The 16409-nt window shown below is 37.1% G+C and overlaps 1 protein-coding gene across 1 annotated transcript; it reads left to right on the forward strand.

Moving 5' to 3' along the window:
- The first annotated feature begins 4809 nt into the window (after window positions 1-4809).
- LOC108667772 (glycoprotein-N-acetylgalactosamine 3-beta-galactosyltransferase 1-like) lies at window positions 4810-12587 on the forward strand. The gene is made up of 7 exons (XM_047880776.1): window positions 4810-4870; window positions 5517-5726; window positions 7888-8026; window positions 8812-8924; window positions 10096-10209; window positions 11092-11249; window positions 12344-12587. Exons 1-7 carry the CDS (start codon window positions 4810-4812, stop codon window positions 12524-12526), a joined length of 978 nt encoding a protein of 325 aa, XP_047736732.1. The 3' UTR covers window positions 12527-12587.
- Window positions 12588-16409: the final 3822 nt, after the last annotated feature.

A 16409-nucleotide genomic window follows, 5' to 3' on the forward strand; every position in this document is an offset into this window, starting at 1 on the left:
TACACATCTGATGTGTATAAGAGACAGGCATAAGGGCAGAAGCTTTAGAACGGGAACATTACTTGCGCATCCTCCTCATTCAGCTGTGCGCGTCCATGCCGAGCAGTGCAATGTTCCGGTGTCTGATAGTGATTTCAGAGTTTTTGCTTACACGACCGGTGTTAATGACCTACGGATTTTAGAATCCCTGCATATTTTTAAACAGAAACCTGGTTTAAATGCGGCTTTCAGCTACTATCCCCTTGAAATTGTAAATAGATAGGCCTGTCTCCTTATGTGTATTTGTTTTTATTTTGCCAATTTATGTTTTTATCTTCGATGTGAATTTAGTTTTCTAATTGATTCTGATTTTCTTATAGGTTTTGAACTTTTGAACTGACGATAGAGCTGGACTCCAAAACGTTTTCATTCTTAAGAAATGGTTAATATTCTGGCTGTTTTCTTTGCTTTTAAATTCCTGGTAAACTTGCGACTTAAGCAATCTAGTAATTTTAATACTAATATCAGGAAGAAGTTGGCCGTTAGCTGCAACACACTGTTGGAGTCGTTCTCGGAAATTTCCTGCAGCACGTTCGCAAATATGGCGAGGTATGGCCATAACCTCTGCAATAATTCGTTCCCTTAGCTGTGGTAGGGTGTGAGGGCGACTTCTGAACACCCTTTCTCTTGGATGTCCCAAAAGAAAGAAATCGCAAATGCTCAAATCAGGTGACCTCGCAGGCCACTGTAAATCACACCTCAGAGACACCAGAAGTCCGGGAAACATGCGTCTCAAAACATTGAGTGACATTCGGGCTGTGTGAGCTGTAGCCCCATCCTGCTGGAACCACACGTCTACCAATGTTTAATTTTCAACAATGTTTTCCATCCTGGCCTGCAAGGAATTTTGCAACATTGCAGCATAGCGTTCGGAATTCACTGTCACGGTTACTCCCTCCTCCTCCTCAAAGAAGTATGGGCCTATCACACCAAATTGTGAGATGGAACACCAGACCGTTAGTTTGGGAGAATGTAGTGGTCTTAGATGGATAATTTGTGGGTTATCTTTAGCCCAGTAATGAAAATTTTGCTTATTTACAGTCTCACAGAGGTGAAAATGCGCCTCATCACTGCTGAGGAACGCTGCGTCGGGAGCTATCTGTCCAAGCATGTTCTCACACAGATTTCGGCGGCTGGCAAAGTCTGCTTCGTTCAATTGTTGGGCCATCATCCTTTTGTAGGGATGGAAATGCAAATCCCTAATGAAGTCAAATGCTCAAAGCCATAGCGCTGGATGTCCACAGCCACAAAATAAGCTTGCTGATGGTGAGCATGGCCATACAGCATCTGGCCAAGCCTCTTCCGGCCTAACCTACACAAGTTGCAACTATTTTCCACCTAAAACAAACCTGAGCGGACCAAACCTAACCTCGTGGTGGCAGGAAGTTAGAAAGGCGGTCCAAGTGTGCTGAAAGAGCCAGTCTGCAAGAAGGTTGTGAGCCGGGACAGCGAGAATTGGTTGGGTCAGAAGAGTTTAGGCCGTAGTAGGTACAGCCGAAGGAGGAACTGCCTGCTATGAGCGAGCATGCTTACGCATTGGCTGAAGACTACGGCGATATAATCTTTTGGCAGTGTGTCGCTTGTCTTGGTTACGGAGTTCAAGCGTAGTCTGCAGCTTCTAGCTCTGAGGCTGAGTAAATTTAATGCGTGGTGAAGCTGGGAGTTGGCTCCAGGGCTTATTTACAAGTAAAATTTGTGGCCTACGGCTGCGCCCCGAAAGTGCTAGAACGACCACTTATGCGCCATCTTTTTAGCAGATATTTAGCGTTTAGTCTGAGAACAATTGACTGCCCTTCGAACTAAAAACGTTGTTAAATTTTCCCTCAAACTATTTGAATGATTAATATCACTTACTTCCCTGATCTTACCGGGCTCGCCAATGTCAGAGCCGTGATGTAAACATACTTATTTATAGCTATAGCTCAACCGTATGTCAGCTGAATCGCAGTGCCCCTTTGCTTACGGCGTCTATTTGATGTGGGGACGCCGACCAGTGCCGTTTGCCGGCGAGTTTGTAGTGTCCGCAGCTAGACAGTTAAAAATAAATTTTGGGGCTGTAAAGCACGTTGCTCCAGACACATGCTGTACCCTATTATTCTGTAAAAACGTACTGGGTTAATCTGAGCATATGGATAACTTCAACTTTATTTTCACGTTGCCCTGTGATCTCTGTATTAACGTTGATGCTGGAGGCCTTATTTCGTACGCTCCCTACCGAAATTTGCGTTATAGTTGACCGAGCGCCATTACTCAAATGTTCTCCGTGCCTTTTTAATATAGATTCTCTTCATTGATAAATCATTACAAGCAAGACAGTGGAGGTTTCGCTGATATCAGTACTAATTTTGGTTATTCTCATCCTGCACTCGCAAGCTACTTGGATGAGTACCATGCAGAGTCTGCGTCAATATATTTAAAATCAACATGTAAACACTCAAACAACGGCAAATTCACTTGAAATGTGTTCTCATTCATTGGGATAGCGAATTCACAACGACAACAATATTTACCCTTGGCAGAAGCTCACACCAACCAATTCCATCCCACGTGAAGGATTTGCATGTAGGTTCATGTCTATGAACATTGAAGATAATGTTTCTTACGAATGTGCTGTTCAAGGATCTTTTAGCGCGTTGGTGCTCGTATCACGCACAAACCTGTAATACGGCATGGGAATCTCCTCGGCGTTCAACGGAGTCAGAATCAAAACCATTTTTTGAAAAATTTCAAGACTGGTATTGTTTAAAGAAATTTTGATGGCTCACATTTGCAGCTTGAGCGTCTTACGGGAGATTTTACTGACATACTGTTAGGGGTGCAGTTGAATACTGAGCGGCGAACCAATTATTTCACTCGACAAATATGCGACTGTATTCAGAATTTGCTTATGACAACAGGTGGATTTGACGTTATGTCCCAGTTAAAGATTAATTAACGGGACAGGCGAATTGCCTAAATTTTTCTATCTCAAATTCAGTTATAAATTTTGTGGTATCAAATGAACTTATGGAATATTAGTTGTTAGACTTTCTCAATCACGATGATAGAATGAGACGAGTAGGGCATTAATCAGCACCTTTCCTAGAATCCAGATAGTAAGGAATACTTTTTAAACATTGCATTGTACATGAGTAAATGTGTATTAAATGTTTATTTTCTTATTTTTTTTTGTAAAAATGTTCGAAGTTTGTATCACGAGTTGGAGGATTCCTCATGAACACCTATTGTTGATCTGTTGGAATTGAAAAAGTGTTGGCTTCCTGACGAGGCTTCTAAGAGCAGACATGTTTCTTATGTTCTTATATTTATAAATGTTGCTTTTCATGTCGTTCTTCAATAGCACGGTCACATTTCACATTCAAATGTGTGGTAAGTTTGCAAAGGAATTTGAAATGCCAGTGCCTTAATCAAACGGTATTTGTTGGCAGGTTTTCAGACTCCGAGATTGAACCTAATACTCAGCCTGCTACTCGGCGTAAATGTAGCAGTACTAACCCTCCTTTCCTTGGATACCCACACCGTTACTCAATTCCATCGAGCTGCTTCGTCAAACATGAGGTACCAGAATATCTTAGTGCCTTTTGGCCATGTGTTCAAGAGTGAAGTAACTTTTGTTCGAAAAGTAACCTAATCTTTGTTGAATGTCGTTTATATGACAGACCCAAGCTCTCAATTCATAATGAACTTAAAAATCAGAAATAATAATGTAAACATATGTTTAACCGTATTAAGAATAAAGGCTAAAACTAAAAAAGTTGCATAAAACATTTTACTGAATAGAAGTCCTAGATAAACAAAACAGAACGTTTCGGGCTATGCAAGTCTTTGTAGCGCTAGCAGCCAAACCGATCTACGAATTTTAGAGTCTCTTTACATCCATAAACTTAAACCTAAATTGAATAACCAATCCAGCTCTTTTCCTCTTTCGATTCTAGGTCAATAGTTGTGTTTTTTTCCTTTCTTTCCTTATTATTTTCTAAATTTATTTACTAAAATTGATTTCCATGTATTTCCAGATGTATTTTACTAGCTGATGATCGGCATAGCCCGAAACGTTCTGTTTTGTTTATCTAGGACTTCTATTCAGTAAAACGTTTTATGCAACTTTTTTAGTTTTAGCCTTTATTCTTAAACTTTAACCGTATTGACGTAATATATCAGTTATAATAATTTATCTATAGGTAACTTTCAATGCGTCTGCTAAGAGATTGTTACTTATATTACTTCTTCTCAGGTATGAGCAGACATTGTTTTGAGTTTATTTATTTTGATTTAGCTTGAAGCGTCTCTTTTATTTTTGCGATAGCAACCTAATCCCACGATGAATGTGAGGTCAGGGATGCGTATGCTCTCCTATTTATAGTGTTTCAGGTTTAACATACCTGCATCTGTTTTTATTTTGCAATGTGGCTCTTATAGACCATTCATAATTGCCCCATCATTTGATTTGCTGAATTTTAAAAAGTTTCAATCATTTGTGACATATTTTAGAATCTTCAGGAATAAAAAATTTTTAGATTCTTTTCTCTGCACCTCTAATGCATTCAATCAGTATGCATAATGGAACTACTATTTATTGATTTTTATAATCTCTTTTTATGGAATCATCGGCCAATATCATCTCTACTCGTGCAACCTGGAACGTAAAGTCGAATGGAAATGCTGGGAACTACCGTCTGGAGTCATCACTTTCCCCTCCAAATGATATACTTTATTTCCGATCTTCTCTTCATTCATTTTACTTTCCAACCTTATCATCACTCTGGCTTCATGCGTGAAAAAGAGTTGCGTGCACGCACGAAACGCAGACGTTCTGTTGACAACAGACTTGGTGAGAACTGAAAAATATTTTATTTGTGTTCTCGTTTATGATGTGTTTGTCACTTTGTTGTAGGGCTTAATAACTTGTAGTGAATGCAAGTTTTTTGGACATGGGTTAAAAATTATTTCGGATGTAATGATTCTTGTCATGCAGTTAAACATTTATAATAAAGCTCTCTGCATAGGCCCAGTCATATCAATGCATGTATTACACGAAAGCCAAACCTTTAAAATGATCAAAAAAATATTTAGTCATTTCAGTCTTTAGCGCCGACCTTTACAATTGAAATTTGCTCAACAAGAATTTGATAACATTCAGAGAGTAAGCTTTTGCGCTTAGCGCGCTTTGTTCGTGACTCATATCTATCACTTATATGGCTATGAATGTTATCGATTGATCTATGGCAAAATTTTAAAATCAAACAGACAACCCGATTTACTCGATATATATCTGGGTTCAATTTGAGGAAAAAATAATTCCATATACTGATTATATTCTCAAAATGTCTGTCCATCCTCCACTGTTACTGTTTTTGCCGCGATCAAATCGAGGTTTGAGAAGCGACTATTTATACCATTATTTTTGAGCAGTGACGCTGTCAGAAACGCTTCCTTGTCAAAGTCTTGATTTTATTAAATTCTGAAATTTTCATTAGTCCCTCGGGCAAAATCGCCACCACGCCGTGAATACGCCGTAAAAGAGTCACAATTGTCTAAGGCGGAAGAACAGAAGCAGTTGCAGCGGCATATCAAGGTGCTGGTGTGGGTGATGACTCAGCCAAAAAACCACAAGACGAAGGCTATGTCGGTTCGTGACACTTGGGGCAAGAGGGTCGACATGCTTCTCTTCATGAGCAGCAAAGAAGGTAATTTAAAATAAACAATCCTGAATCCTAAATATTTAATAATCAAAGACGCATTGTTGTAATAGATAATTCAATAAATATATAATTTTCTAATAATATCGAGAAAAGGCATGTGAGAGAATGATCTTTACATTAATTAGACGTTAAATTTTTTTCCGTGCGTTAATACCCATATAAAAATTTTTGGCGGAGCATCGATGATTATTGGTGGCTATAGGTGGAAATTGTTGGTGGAGCACCGATGGCGCATCAATGCGGCATCGATGGTGTTTCCGGCCTATGTTCCTCCGATAGGCATCCGACCCGAAAATATCATCTTCCACCGATAAGTTCCCATAGGCACTGCTGGCACATCGATGAGCTATGGATAGCCACCTTTAAAATGAAGTCTATAAAAAAATTTCCGATACTTTCAAATCTGATGCATTTGCATTTACTGATATTGCTTCATACGATCACACATTCTTGAGGACTACGTATGCAGTATACAAGTAATAATGTAGCAGGAACAAATTATCAAAGTACCAGACAAATACGTCGCGATTAATCGACTCGAAGAAAAGTCCCTGCCTGTAGGATTCGGAATCTGAATTCACTCTCGCAAAGACAAGCCTCTAACCGTTGAGCCGTAGTAGTGGATATGGCAGTCGAGTCATTTCAAGAGTCTTATTTAAAGTATTGTTTTATTAATAATTTCATCAAATGACAAAAATTAATGAGACCACCGTAATGTTTAGATGGTTCCATTAAAAATTTTATTTATTCCATAAGACATATTTTTCAATTAACCATTCGAATAAACAGCCTGGGAAAGAAACTTCGTTTATTCAGAATGAACGATGGTTTAGCTCAGAGTAAAAGCTAGCAGAAAATGCTTGATATGTATCTAAGTTTAATACTATGAACAATACACCAATTTTGATAAAGATTCGATTCGAAATACTTTCGTCAAGAATATTCGTGCGCAAAATAAGGAATCGATTTTAATCGATGATTTTGAATAGTTAGACATGAAACACGTTCAATACTTCGTAACACTATTTTTCTTAGCCTTAATCTACAGTGGTTTTTTCTCTAGCCTAATCTTTTTCGTAGGAAAGCTATCGAGACCACTTTATTATAAATGTAGACTATGTTCAAAATAATTATCTGAGATTAGTAAGAAAGAAGCTAAACGCCGACGTACGCCAATCGAACAGGTATGAACATATACTTCTTACTCAACTCGCTCGCTGCGCTTCTGAGATACCGACTGTCGATTACGTCCACGTGGCTTCAGATAAATGTGGCAGCTTGAGTATCTATAAATATTATGAAACATACTTAACCTATCCTATATTCATACAATTTATACTCTATGATACAATAGATTAGTCTCAATTTATCGCAATATTTGAACACAACAAGTTGGTACATACGCAAAATTCTCAACATATTTACGCAATTCACCGGGTGAACATGAAAAATTGGATATGCCATCATCTTTCGAAAAACTGTATATTTTACAACAAAATTTCCAATTGTTCCTCGGGTAATTTATATCAGGAGCAGTCTGATACATGCCCAGTTTCTTCACTTTGGCTTGAAAAATTCGTGAAACCCTTGCTTCTGTCTGTCAGTTTCACTCCTATCTACACAGAACGAAATCATGATTTCGTCTTGATCTCGAATGACGCGCAACCCAATAACTCTTTTCTACGTTGGTTGAATTACAGTGGCATTGGCAAATTCTTTCATGCACTGCGCAGTCTTTCTTTCATGCCTGCAATGCACCATCGATGATTGAGACCATATAAATAATCGATGATTCATCGATGACCGCCACCTATACTCTTCACCCTCTCGATTTATTGGTGTTTTACTGTCGAATTTTTTTAGCATTTTAGCAGGTGTGAACACCCACCGTTACGCCATCATAAACTATCATCGCCATTTACAAGCATCAATGCCCCACCCTTAATTTTTATTCGGGTAAAACGATTTGAACACCATGGCTTTGATAAGGAATAAGAAGTCGATTAGTGGTCATCAGTTGGCATATTTCAATCAAATTTTAAAGAGATATACTTATAATAAGTTAGTAAATTTATCTTTTTATTTAGGATTATAAAGATCTTGTTTTTTTCGCATGTGAAAAAGTTACAGGAACTGTAATCAACAGATGATTCATTGCCAACCGTCAAGTTGAACGTAACTGAAAGATATGATCACTTATGGGGCAAAACTAAAGAAGCCTTCAAGTACGTACACCAGCATTACATTGATGACTACGACTGGTTCATGAAGACGGATGATGACACGTGAGCCTTTAATCTTACCTTCGTACGGATAGTATGGTCCCTTTTTCAAAGTTAGTTTACTTATGGACTTTAATTCTCCTTTAAGCAGTTGATTAATAAGTTGTCAATGAGGAGAATCTCGCCAATGTTATCGGTCAGATCGAGAGGACTTTCCTGTCACTTCATTTTGTATATATCATATGAGAATGTGCGAATTGCACACGAGAGAATGCGTGAAAAAATCTCATACATTCAGTTAATTGGTTTGTTAGGCTTGCAACCATGCGCTCTGAAGGGGCTCATACCAAAAAGTAACCAATTAAGATGAAAAATCAAACATTACAGAATTCGACTGATACTTTTTGATGTAATTAAAAAAGACATTTCTTGTTATTTTCTGAGCTTTTCATTCGCATAAGAAAGGGTCTCAGTTCGAAACCTCACTAAGCTGCTTTTTTCATGTACCGTGATGAGGTGTGCTGTTCTTATTTTAGATGACATTGATCTGTTTCGCACGAAAAACAAAGAGATTATCCAACTCGAATTGACTCTTCGGATTTTATTCATTCGTAATAATTAACACTGGAAACGATATCATGAATTTCAATTGCGTGTTATGTTGATAACTGCCATACTGAATTCAACTACAATTTAACAAGTCACAAAAACAATCGCTGGGTTCTTCATCTGGTAATGGTAATGGTAACAGGTTTGGGATCTTTTTCCACACGCACATTATCTATTAGATGAGAAAAATTTTAGAAAATAATTAGCGCTATAGTTTAATTATTAGTACTTTTTCTCAGGTTCGTGGTGGTTGAAAATTTACGCTACATGCTCAGCCTCTACAACCCCGAGATACCGATTTACTTCGGCTGCAAATTTAAGAAATTTTACCCCCATGGTTTCATGAGCGGAGGTATGGTGCATAAATATACACTTTAGAACACTGTGAACTTTTTTTAATATAGCTACTGAGGATAATGTGATGTTGCTAAGTATAAGCTGATAAGGGTTGGTCTGTTTTATCTACGACTAACGTCTTACAATCAAATCCTGAATTTTGACTGGACAAATTTTGAGTCACAGCGACACGGTCGGCGACATTTCACACGACCATGCTGGACACAAACAACAGGCTGATGGAAAATTCAAAGACAATTCCCAGCTTGCTTTTTACTCAATGTTTCATTAAGCGATTTAATTTTGGCCATGCAATTTTCTAACATGAATACATTGAAGCATTTCCGTATTCCATATTATATAATAGTATAAAACTATGTATTATTACTTAAATAAATAATAAAGTATTTTTTATGCCCACTACAAATTCCATTATCATATCATTTTCTGAATTTCCATCAATTATAAAATTACCTTATAATCATCAAATACACGCACGTAGGAGCGTGTAGGTCGATCTTACAGAGCCACTAGAATCTGTACCGTGCCGACGTATTCTACAACCCTCATGTTTTCGACGATATTTCGCCACACGACGTGTGGAGGATAGGAACCATCCCTCTCTCTCAAACGGGTTAAAGAAGGAATGAAAGTAGTTTGTTTGCTAGCTGAAGCTAATCACCTCTTTTTCAGAGTCGTCAAGGAGCGCGACCAGATCGATTAATATGAATCTTTTAAACCGAACGCATTCCTACATATGCACCATACCAGACAATACCTTCGCTCAGACAATTGAAGTTATTCTTCGAAAAATCATGAAGTTATTCTTCGAAAAAAATCATTGGGAAATAGAATTGTTTTCAATGTAATATTGACAAACAATTGCATTCTCGTCAGTTAACCAATAATTCGTGATATTTTCTGAAACGAGCCCTTTTGTATCCCTAACAACAATAATAGTGATTGACAGAGCAACGATAAGTCTGTTTACTGCTCAACCAATTTTCACGCCAATTCGATGAACCGCATGTACACATAGATTTATTTATTTTTGTGGTGTTGCCCATGACAACGCATAAATAATGGCCCAATTAGGTATCGAAAGTGAGTTCATATATTGTTATGGATTTCAATATATACATATATATATTTTTTATCCAAATTACATTCATGTTTGTATGCTGCACGTGGGGGTAACGTTCTTAGTCGCGGAGCAGTGAGAAAATTCGTTGAGGAAGCGCTTAAAAAACCCAAGAAGTGCAAAGCTACTGAAGAAAAGGGCGCCGAAGATGTTGAAATGGGTTTGTTGTCTGAATTTTTTCTGGGATTTTATGCAAAGAACTGACCTATTGATTATATCCTGAGAACGCGCCACTTTGAATGGTTTGGTTAATTGTCTGCGTCAACATATGCCATTAAAGACTTTCAAATGAAACTACTTGCTTATACTTGGATGCTTGCACGAAGTAATACATGTACATTTAATAAAAGATGAATAAGTACAACTTTTTTCAAAATAACTACAATGTTCTTTTTTCATATCTACAATGTCAACGTTACATAAAATATTGTGAAGATTAGTAGATTTAGCGGTTTTAGAAAACAAGAAGCATTCAATTCAAGTTGATAACGCAAATACAACTTTTAATCAAAATTAATATCTGATATACGTGAATCTCTTCTAAATTAATTTTTAATCTTAAAAACCTGATTGCAAATTTTAAATATTGTCTCTCAGGATACAGACGAACAACCTGATGAATTCATACAAAACTCTTACTTAACGAGTGTGTTAAGAAAAAGAAGTAAACAAAATTCGACAATCCGATTGCTCAATAAAAATGAGTGTTAATCAGGAGCAATGAATTACAGTTCCTCGTTGTGATTCTAAATCTACAATCACTGTTAGTCACTGATATAAAATATAAAATAACATTTGAATTTTATGATCTGACAATAATTTAATACAAAGTTTATTTTGATGTTTTCTCAGAACTCCTGAATCTATCGGGAATGCAATTTTTGATTAATTCATTGTGTGTGCGATCAGTTTCTGCAAACGCAATTTTAATCTAGTTTACTCAAGATTTACTGAAAAGTCAAGAAATTACTCAAGCTTTTTGGGAATGTAAATCTATTGCAATTTCAAAACTTTCTTTATTTCGTTTGTGTTAATACCGCAGGTAAATGCTTGACCAGTGTCGGTGTACTGGCCGGGGACTCGCGAGACGAACGCGGCAGAGGTCGCTTCTTCCCCTACCCCCCCGCTTACCACCTCGTGCCGGGAAATTTAACCAAGCAGAGATGGTACTGGGACTACATTTACTACCCGACAAAAATAGTGAGTCTTGGACGAGTTGCATTCGAAGATGCAACAATTTTCAAAAATAATGACGCGGATTCAATCGATGGTGTTAAAAATACATACATCAAATTACACTCTGCCACTGCGCAAATATGGAATAGAAATATTCGTCGAGCTTAGTGCAACTTCATGCACAATCACAATAATCATAAGCTTGAAACTAATAACCGAAATGAATCGGTTCAACATTAGAAATTCGTTGTTCAGCTGCTGCACGAAGGTATATTAAATGCCCCTAAGTTTTGTCATAATTACATTGAAATCAGGGTATTAATGGGTTGCGCACAAAATTATAAAGCAATTCAACTCACTCCACTGAAATTCATACGGCAGCGTTATGAATGTCTGTAAATCCCAATTTACTAAGACAAATGATACACTTAATATTCAAACAACATAATTCCCAGAACTACAAGACGTGTGTTTTGAAGTGATTACAACGTTGCAACGAGGACGTTTATACAATTTTTGAAAGCGATCTATACTTCGCAATTGCAATGTTGAAACAACGTCGTACAAGTGAACTCATTTTAATATTGTAATGTAACATCAACACCACATTACACGAATGATGTTGTTTCTATTATTATTCCCAACCAGTGTTCCACTTGATTCAAATTTCGTAAACGGAGGTCGTTACAATGTTGACTCAAACTCAGTGTGCCAGTTATTTACAATATTTGACGGCTAGTAGTGGTTTAGAATTGAGCGAAAATCACTTCACCATAACCATTGGTATTACTCCGCAGTAGCTTCCAATCAGGTTATGCTTTACTGAAGAATTCTTTCTAATTTCAGTGACAAAATATTCACAGCCTTTAACCTGGAATTCTCCTGCCATTCGTTAATACAGTTGCCAAACAAAGATCACTCAACATATTCTTGGCACAAAAAATTTCTCTCATAAAAATTAGGTTCTACTTTCTAATCGTTGCCTTATAATTCTCCCTTACATAATAAATTCATTATAACTCAACAATCTTTAAATTTATAACAATTACAACAAGTTTACATGGAGAAAAGTGGGCTTTGAGCATACTTTTGAATTAATTCTTATTCATTACTTTCAGGGCCCTGATTGTTGTTCAGACACCGCGATTGCTTTCCATTATATCGGCCCAGACAAGATGATCGAGCTTGAATACCTCCTATATCGCCTCAGACCGTATGGGATTGTGCTTCAACAACCCTTTCCTCCAGCTCTCCCTCCGGACCTCGAAAGTGTCCCAATGCAGACGTTTAACCGGGTTTAGTCAAGGTGTGTATTTTTCTGCTGCAGTTGCTGAACTTTGATAAGTGCACATGATGCACTCTTAGAGGCGGTTGCTTGCGTGATTTTCAGAGCAAGCTTGATATGATTATTCATTAAAAAAGAGAATCAAATTGGGCAATACACTTAATTATTTAACAAAATAATCGAAATTATTTGTCTGTCATCCCAGTTAAATTTTTGTACTAATCCTCCACAACTGGTTGGAAGTAGTTATGAATTACGCAGGTAAAACTAATTCAATGTAATACGCGTGTTTTTAAATATTTTTGCTACATTTTTTCTTATCAAATTGGCTTTCTATGCTAAATCAAAATTTAACAACTTTTCAACTTGCGATGCATTCCAAAAAGTTTAGAAATGATTTGCTTTCTCATCACTGAACTCTGCCATCAAAATCCACCATTAATCAGTTTTGGGCCCAAAATTGACATATTCATGTGAGTGGTATAAATGTCGAACTAAAANGCTCATCAGCCATCATTCCTTCAGTGCTCCTAGATATGGGAAACTTTTTCGCGCTGAATTATGTTGCGTCAAATTATGATTGGGACTAATCTATATTTTTTTGTGAAACTTTTTAAAAAACCTTTTTGCTTCAATTGAATATTGATCTAAAGTTTAGAACACTCGATATCGAAAACCTCACAACATGCATGCACGTAACAAAAGCATCATATGAATTCACCTCAGTTAACAAAGCTTGAAACTGTAACACGTCTACACAGGGATTAATGACCGGTTTTACTGAACTCAGCGTTTATATCCGATGATTCTTTTTTATTCCTATGCAAAAATTGTCCTCCTTGCGTCGTGCGCTACAGAGAAACCTGACCGCTCAGTGGCCATGCAGTTCCAGTCCTCATACACGCGCTGCCCGACGCTGCTATTCCAGTCGCAGCTAAGGTCTCACACGTATAGGGGAATGTAGAGTACAATTTGAGACAAAAGAATAGTTATATGAAAAAAAACGATCACTTTTATTTTTGAAATACCAAATGCTGAATAAAACTAAGCATCACATCCTTGTTTACATTGCTATTATTTCCTGAGCAATGATTAGAACTGTTCCATTGACTGCAATTATTAAAAATGTAAAATATAATGAAATGTCTCATAGTACCCCAACTCGGGGTACTGTGGGACAGTCCATGGGGTACATTGGGACACTTTGCCTATATATGATAGCAAAATTATAGTAAAATTTCAGTTTATAATTTTATGTTGTTGTTGTTCCGCACATAGTAGGGTCGCTATGAATGACATTGATGTTGTCCATACCAACTGATCCAAGATCAGCTGCTTCAGGAAGTACAAAATTCAGCGATTTTTCTTTACGACTCCGGTGAGATATTTCAAATTCCTCATTTGCGTTATTTCCCCTTCGTTATTAAGCCTACTTCAAATGTTTTTGGCTCCGTGGAACCAAATTATATAAGTACGCAATCATGAAGCTATAGTTCTCTCTGCTATGGCTTATAAGATTTTCAACTTTTTCTTTGCATTAATTCTTCGATTCATCTATTGCTTTAGATGAATTGTGTATGATACGGAATTTTTCTTTCGTTAAAGATAACGACGAGCCAGATATCTCTTTTAACGAGTATTTAGCGGCGAACGGTCCTTTTCTCATATTGGAGGTCATGCCATGAAGTCTGGGAACGTCCTAGGACGTGGACACTGTCCCAGTGTGCCCCAAACAACCATTTTGGAAACACTGAGCTGCCATTTTATTAAATATAAACCAAACTTTATTCCTCAAAAGTAATTAATTTGAAACGTATTATGCAGCAATTAATCACATAGTCAAGCTGTAGTTCGCACAATAGGCACTCCTATTACATTTAATACGTAAAGAGAAATATTTAGTTTGCTTAGCTAAATAAAACTATTGCTCACAGAGGAATGCAAGACAGGGCCACACGTCTCTCTGCCACGTCAATCGATGTACCAACTTGTGTGCTATCACTAACCGGTTCTCAATATAATTTTTAATACATAAAAATAATTGACGTGTCCCTATGTGCACCATGTCCCACTGTACCCTACGTTCCCGTAGTCTGGAAACTGGTGCGTGAATGTCGACCTAGAATGTAGAAGTACCAACCAGTCAGGTTACTAACGATACCTTATACATTTTTTCTGCAAATTTTGAATCTTCTCCGCCGGTACTAAACAAGTATTTGCAATTCACACGTCTGCAAAATATAGTTATATTAATTTCGCCTATTTTATGGTAAATAGTACACTAAATTTGGTTCACATGCAGATAATACCGAAATAGATGGTACTATGCATACCATCAATTCGTATTTAGCACATTGTACCATTTATTTCATTGAACCCACCTCATTTAAGTGTATTTAGCAGCGAGGTAAAATGAAATAACAATTTTTGCAAATGGACTTCTCCACTTAGACTGATGGTCTGTTTCCATTGAAAATTATTCAATAAAACGAAACAGAGATCGAAAATGAAATAATCAAACTTACTATAAATATGGTTCGAGTATTAATATCGCTGAAAAAGATGTTGAATATAGCTGGTCTTACACGACGCTTTTCTTGAAAACATCCGCCGCGCTCATGACTTTGTGCATGCAGCCAGTCGAAGAGGAGGCTACGCCACCTTGTAAGATTAGCCAATAGTGGCGCTGACGTCGAGTTTAATAATAATTTGATTATTACGCGTGCGTTCAAAAAATATATGTACTATTCTTGCCGGCGCATATGCAGGTGAGTTCTACCCGGACCTACTTGTGTCTCACAGACAACTAAAATGATAGCGCAGAGGCAATGAAAGGTGGATGAACTATGGTTGAAATTATCTGTTGCTCGTCAAATATATATTCGGCAAATGTATAAGAGTAGATAGTAAAAGGGGTGTATCGTCACAATTTGTATAAACAGCTTAACATGGTACCAATCATTTACCCTGAATATTTACCCATCAAAATTGATCAATTACCGCCGGATACAACCTGGTCATTTACCTACAGTTTTATTTCGAATCTTGACCATCAAAAATTTGAGCACTGTCTTTCGATTGGAAACCTGACAATCTTACCTCGGATCTTTACGATGAAAATCATGAGTTAGCGACCATTTACCCAGAACTCGGAGCTTAACCTAGAGCTGTTGTCTGAAAAATACTTCTGTGGGATATAATTGATTTAAATTTTAAAAATGCTTTCCAGAACCAGGGTGCTCATCTTTATTGATCAAAACAAAACGATAAGGTACTTTTTACGTTTCATTACACTTCTTGAAACTCGGCAATGGTCATATCGCAAGCAATGTAATCACTGTGAATATTCTTAATATCAATGAGAGGTAACTCGAATAAAATTAATAAATTTGAATTCGTTCTAATGGTTTGTCTTGGTAGTATGTGATAGTTTTGGGTAAGTAAATTGAACTACAGTTATTATGTCTTCCATGTGATTAGGTTTAGGAAATGAGAAACCATTCTAAGTTTCAATTTATGGCTGTTTCAAAGACTATGGGATTTTAGCAAAATGTATGAACTTTTTCCTCGATCTCTGTTTTAACTTCGACGATGTACTTCTCGAGATCAATCCGAGCGCATAACTCATCTCGGTTGAGTTTTTATCTAAAGTCAGGTTGGTTATTTAACCCCGGTTTTCGAGTGGTCTAATTTTCTGCAAGTAAGGGTTCTCAACTGGTCAGCTACGACTTGACAAACAAAGGAGAAATGACACACATAATTATCTCACCACTTATATACTTGAGGAAATAAACTATCCCAATACAGAACTTGGACATGAGGATACGCTTTCAACCCAATTTACAGAGCATTGTCCAGCACAATTTCAGAACAATTATAAAACGAGGCAAGCTATCTTT

Source organism: Hyalella azteca, unplaced genomic scaffold (genome assembly GCF_000764305.2).
Source record: "Hyalella azteca isolate HAZT.00-mixed unplaced genomic scaffold, Hazt_2.0.2 contig737, whole genome shotgun sequence".
Taxonomy (NCBI): Eukaryota; Metazoa; Arthropoda; class Malacostraca; order Amphipoda; family Hyalellidae; genus Hyalella; species Hyalella azteca.

What these genes read in the sequence shown, in the direction of transcription:
- LOC108667772 (XM_047880776.1), top strand. Translation starts at nt 4,810, where the DNA reads ATGCGTGAAAAAGAGTTGCGTGCACGCACGAAACGCAGACGTTCTGTT. An exon ending in ATGAAGACGGATGATGACAC is followed by an intron (nt 8,027 to 8,811) that starts GTGAGCCTTTAA and finishes ACTTTTTCTCAG; the next exon opens with GTTCGTGGTGGTTGAAAATT. An exon ending in CCATGGTTTCATGAGCGGAG is followed by an intron (nt 8,925 to 10,095) that starts GTATGGTGCATA and finishes TGTATGCTGCAC; the next exon opens with GTGGGGGTAACGTTCTTAGT.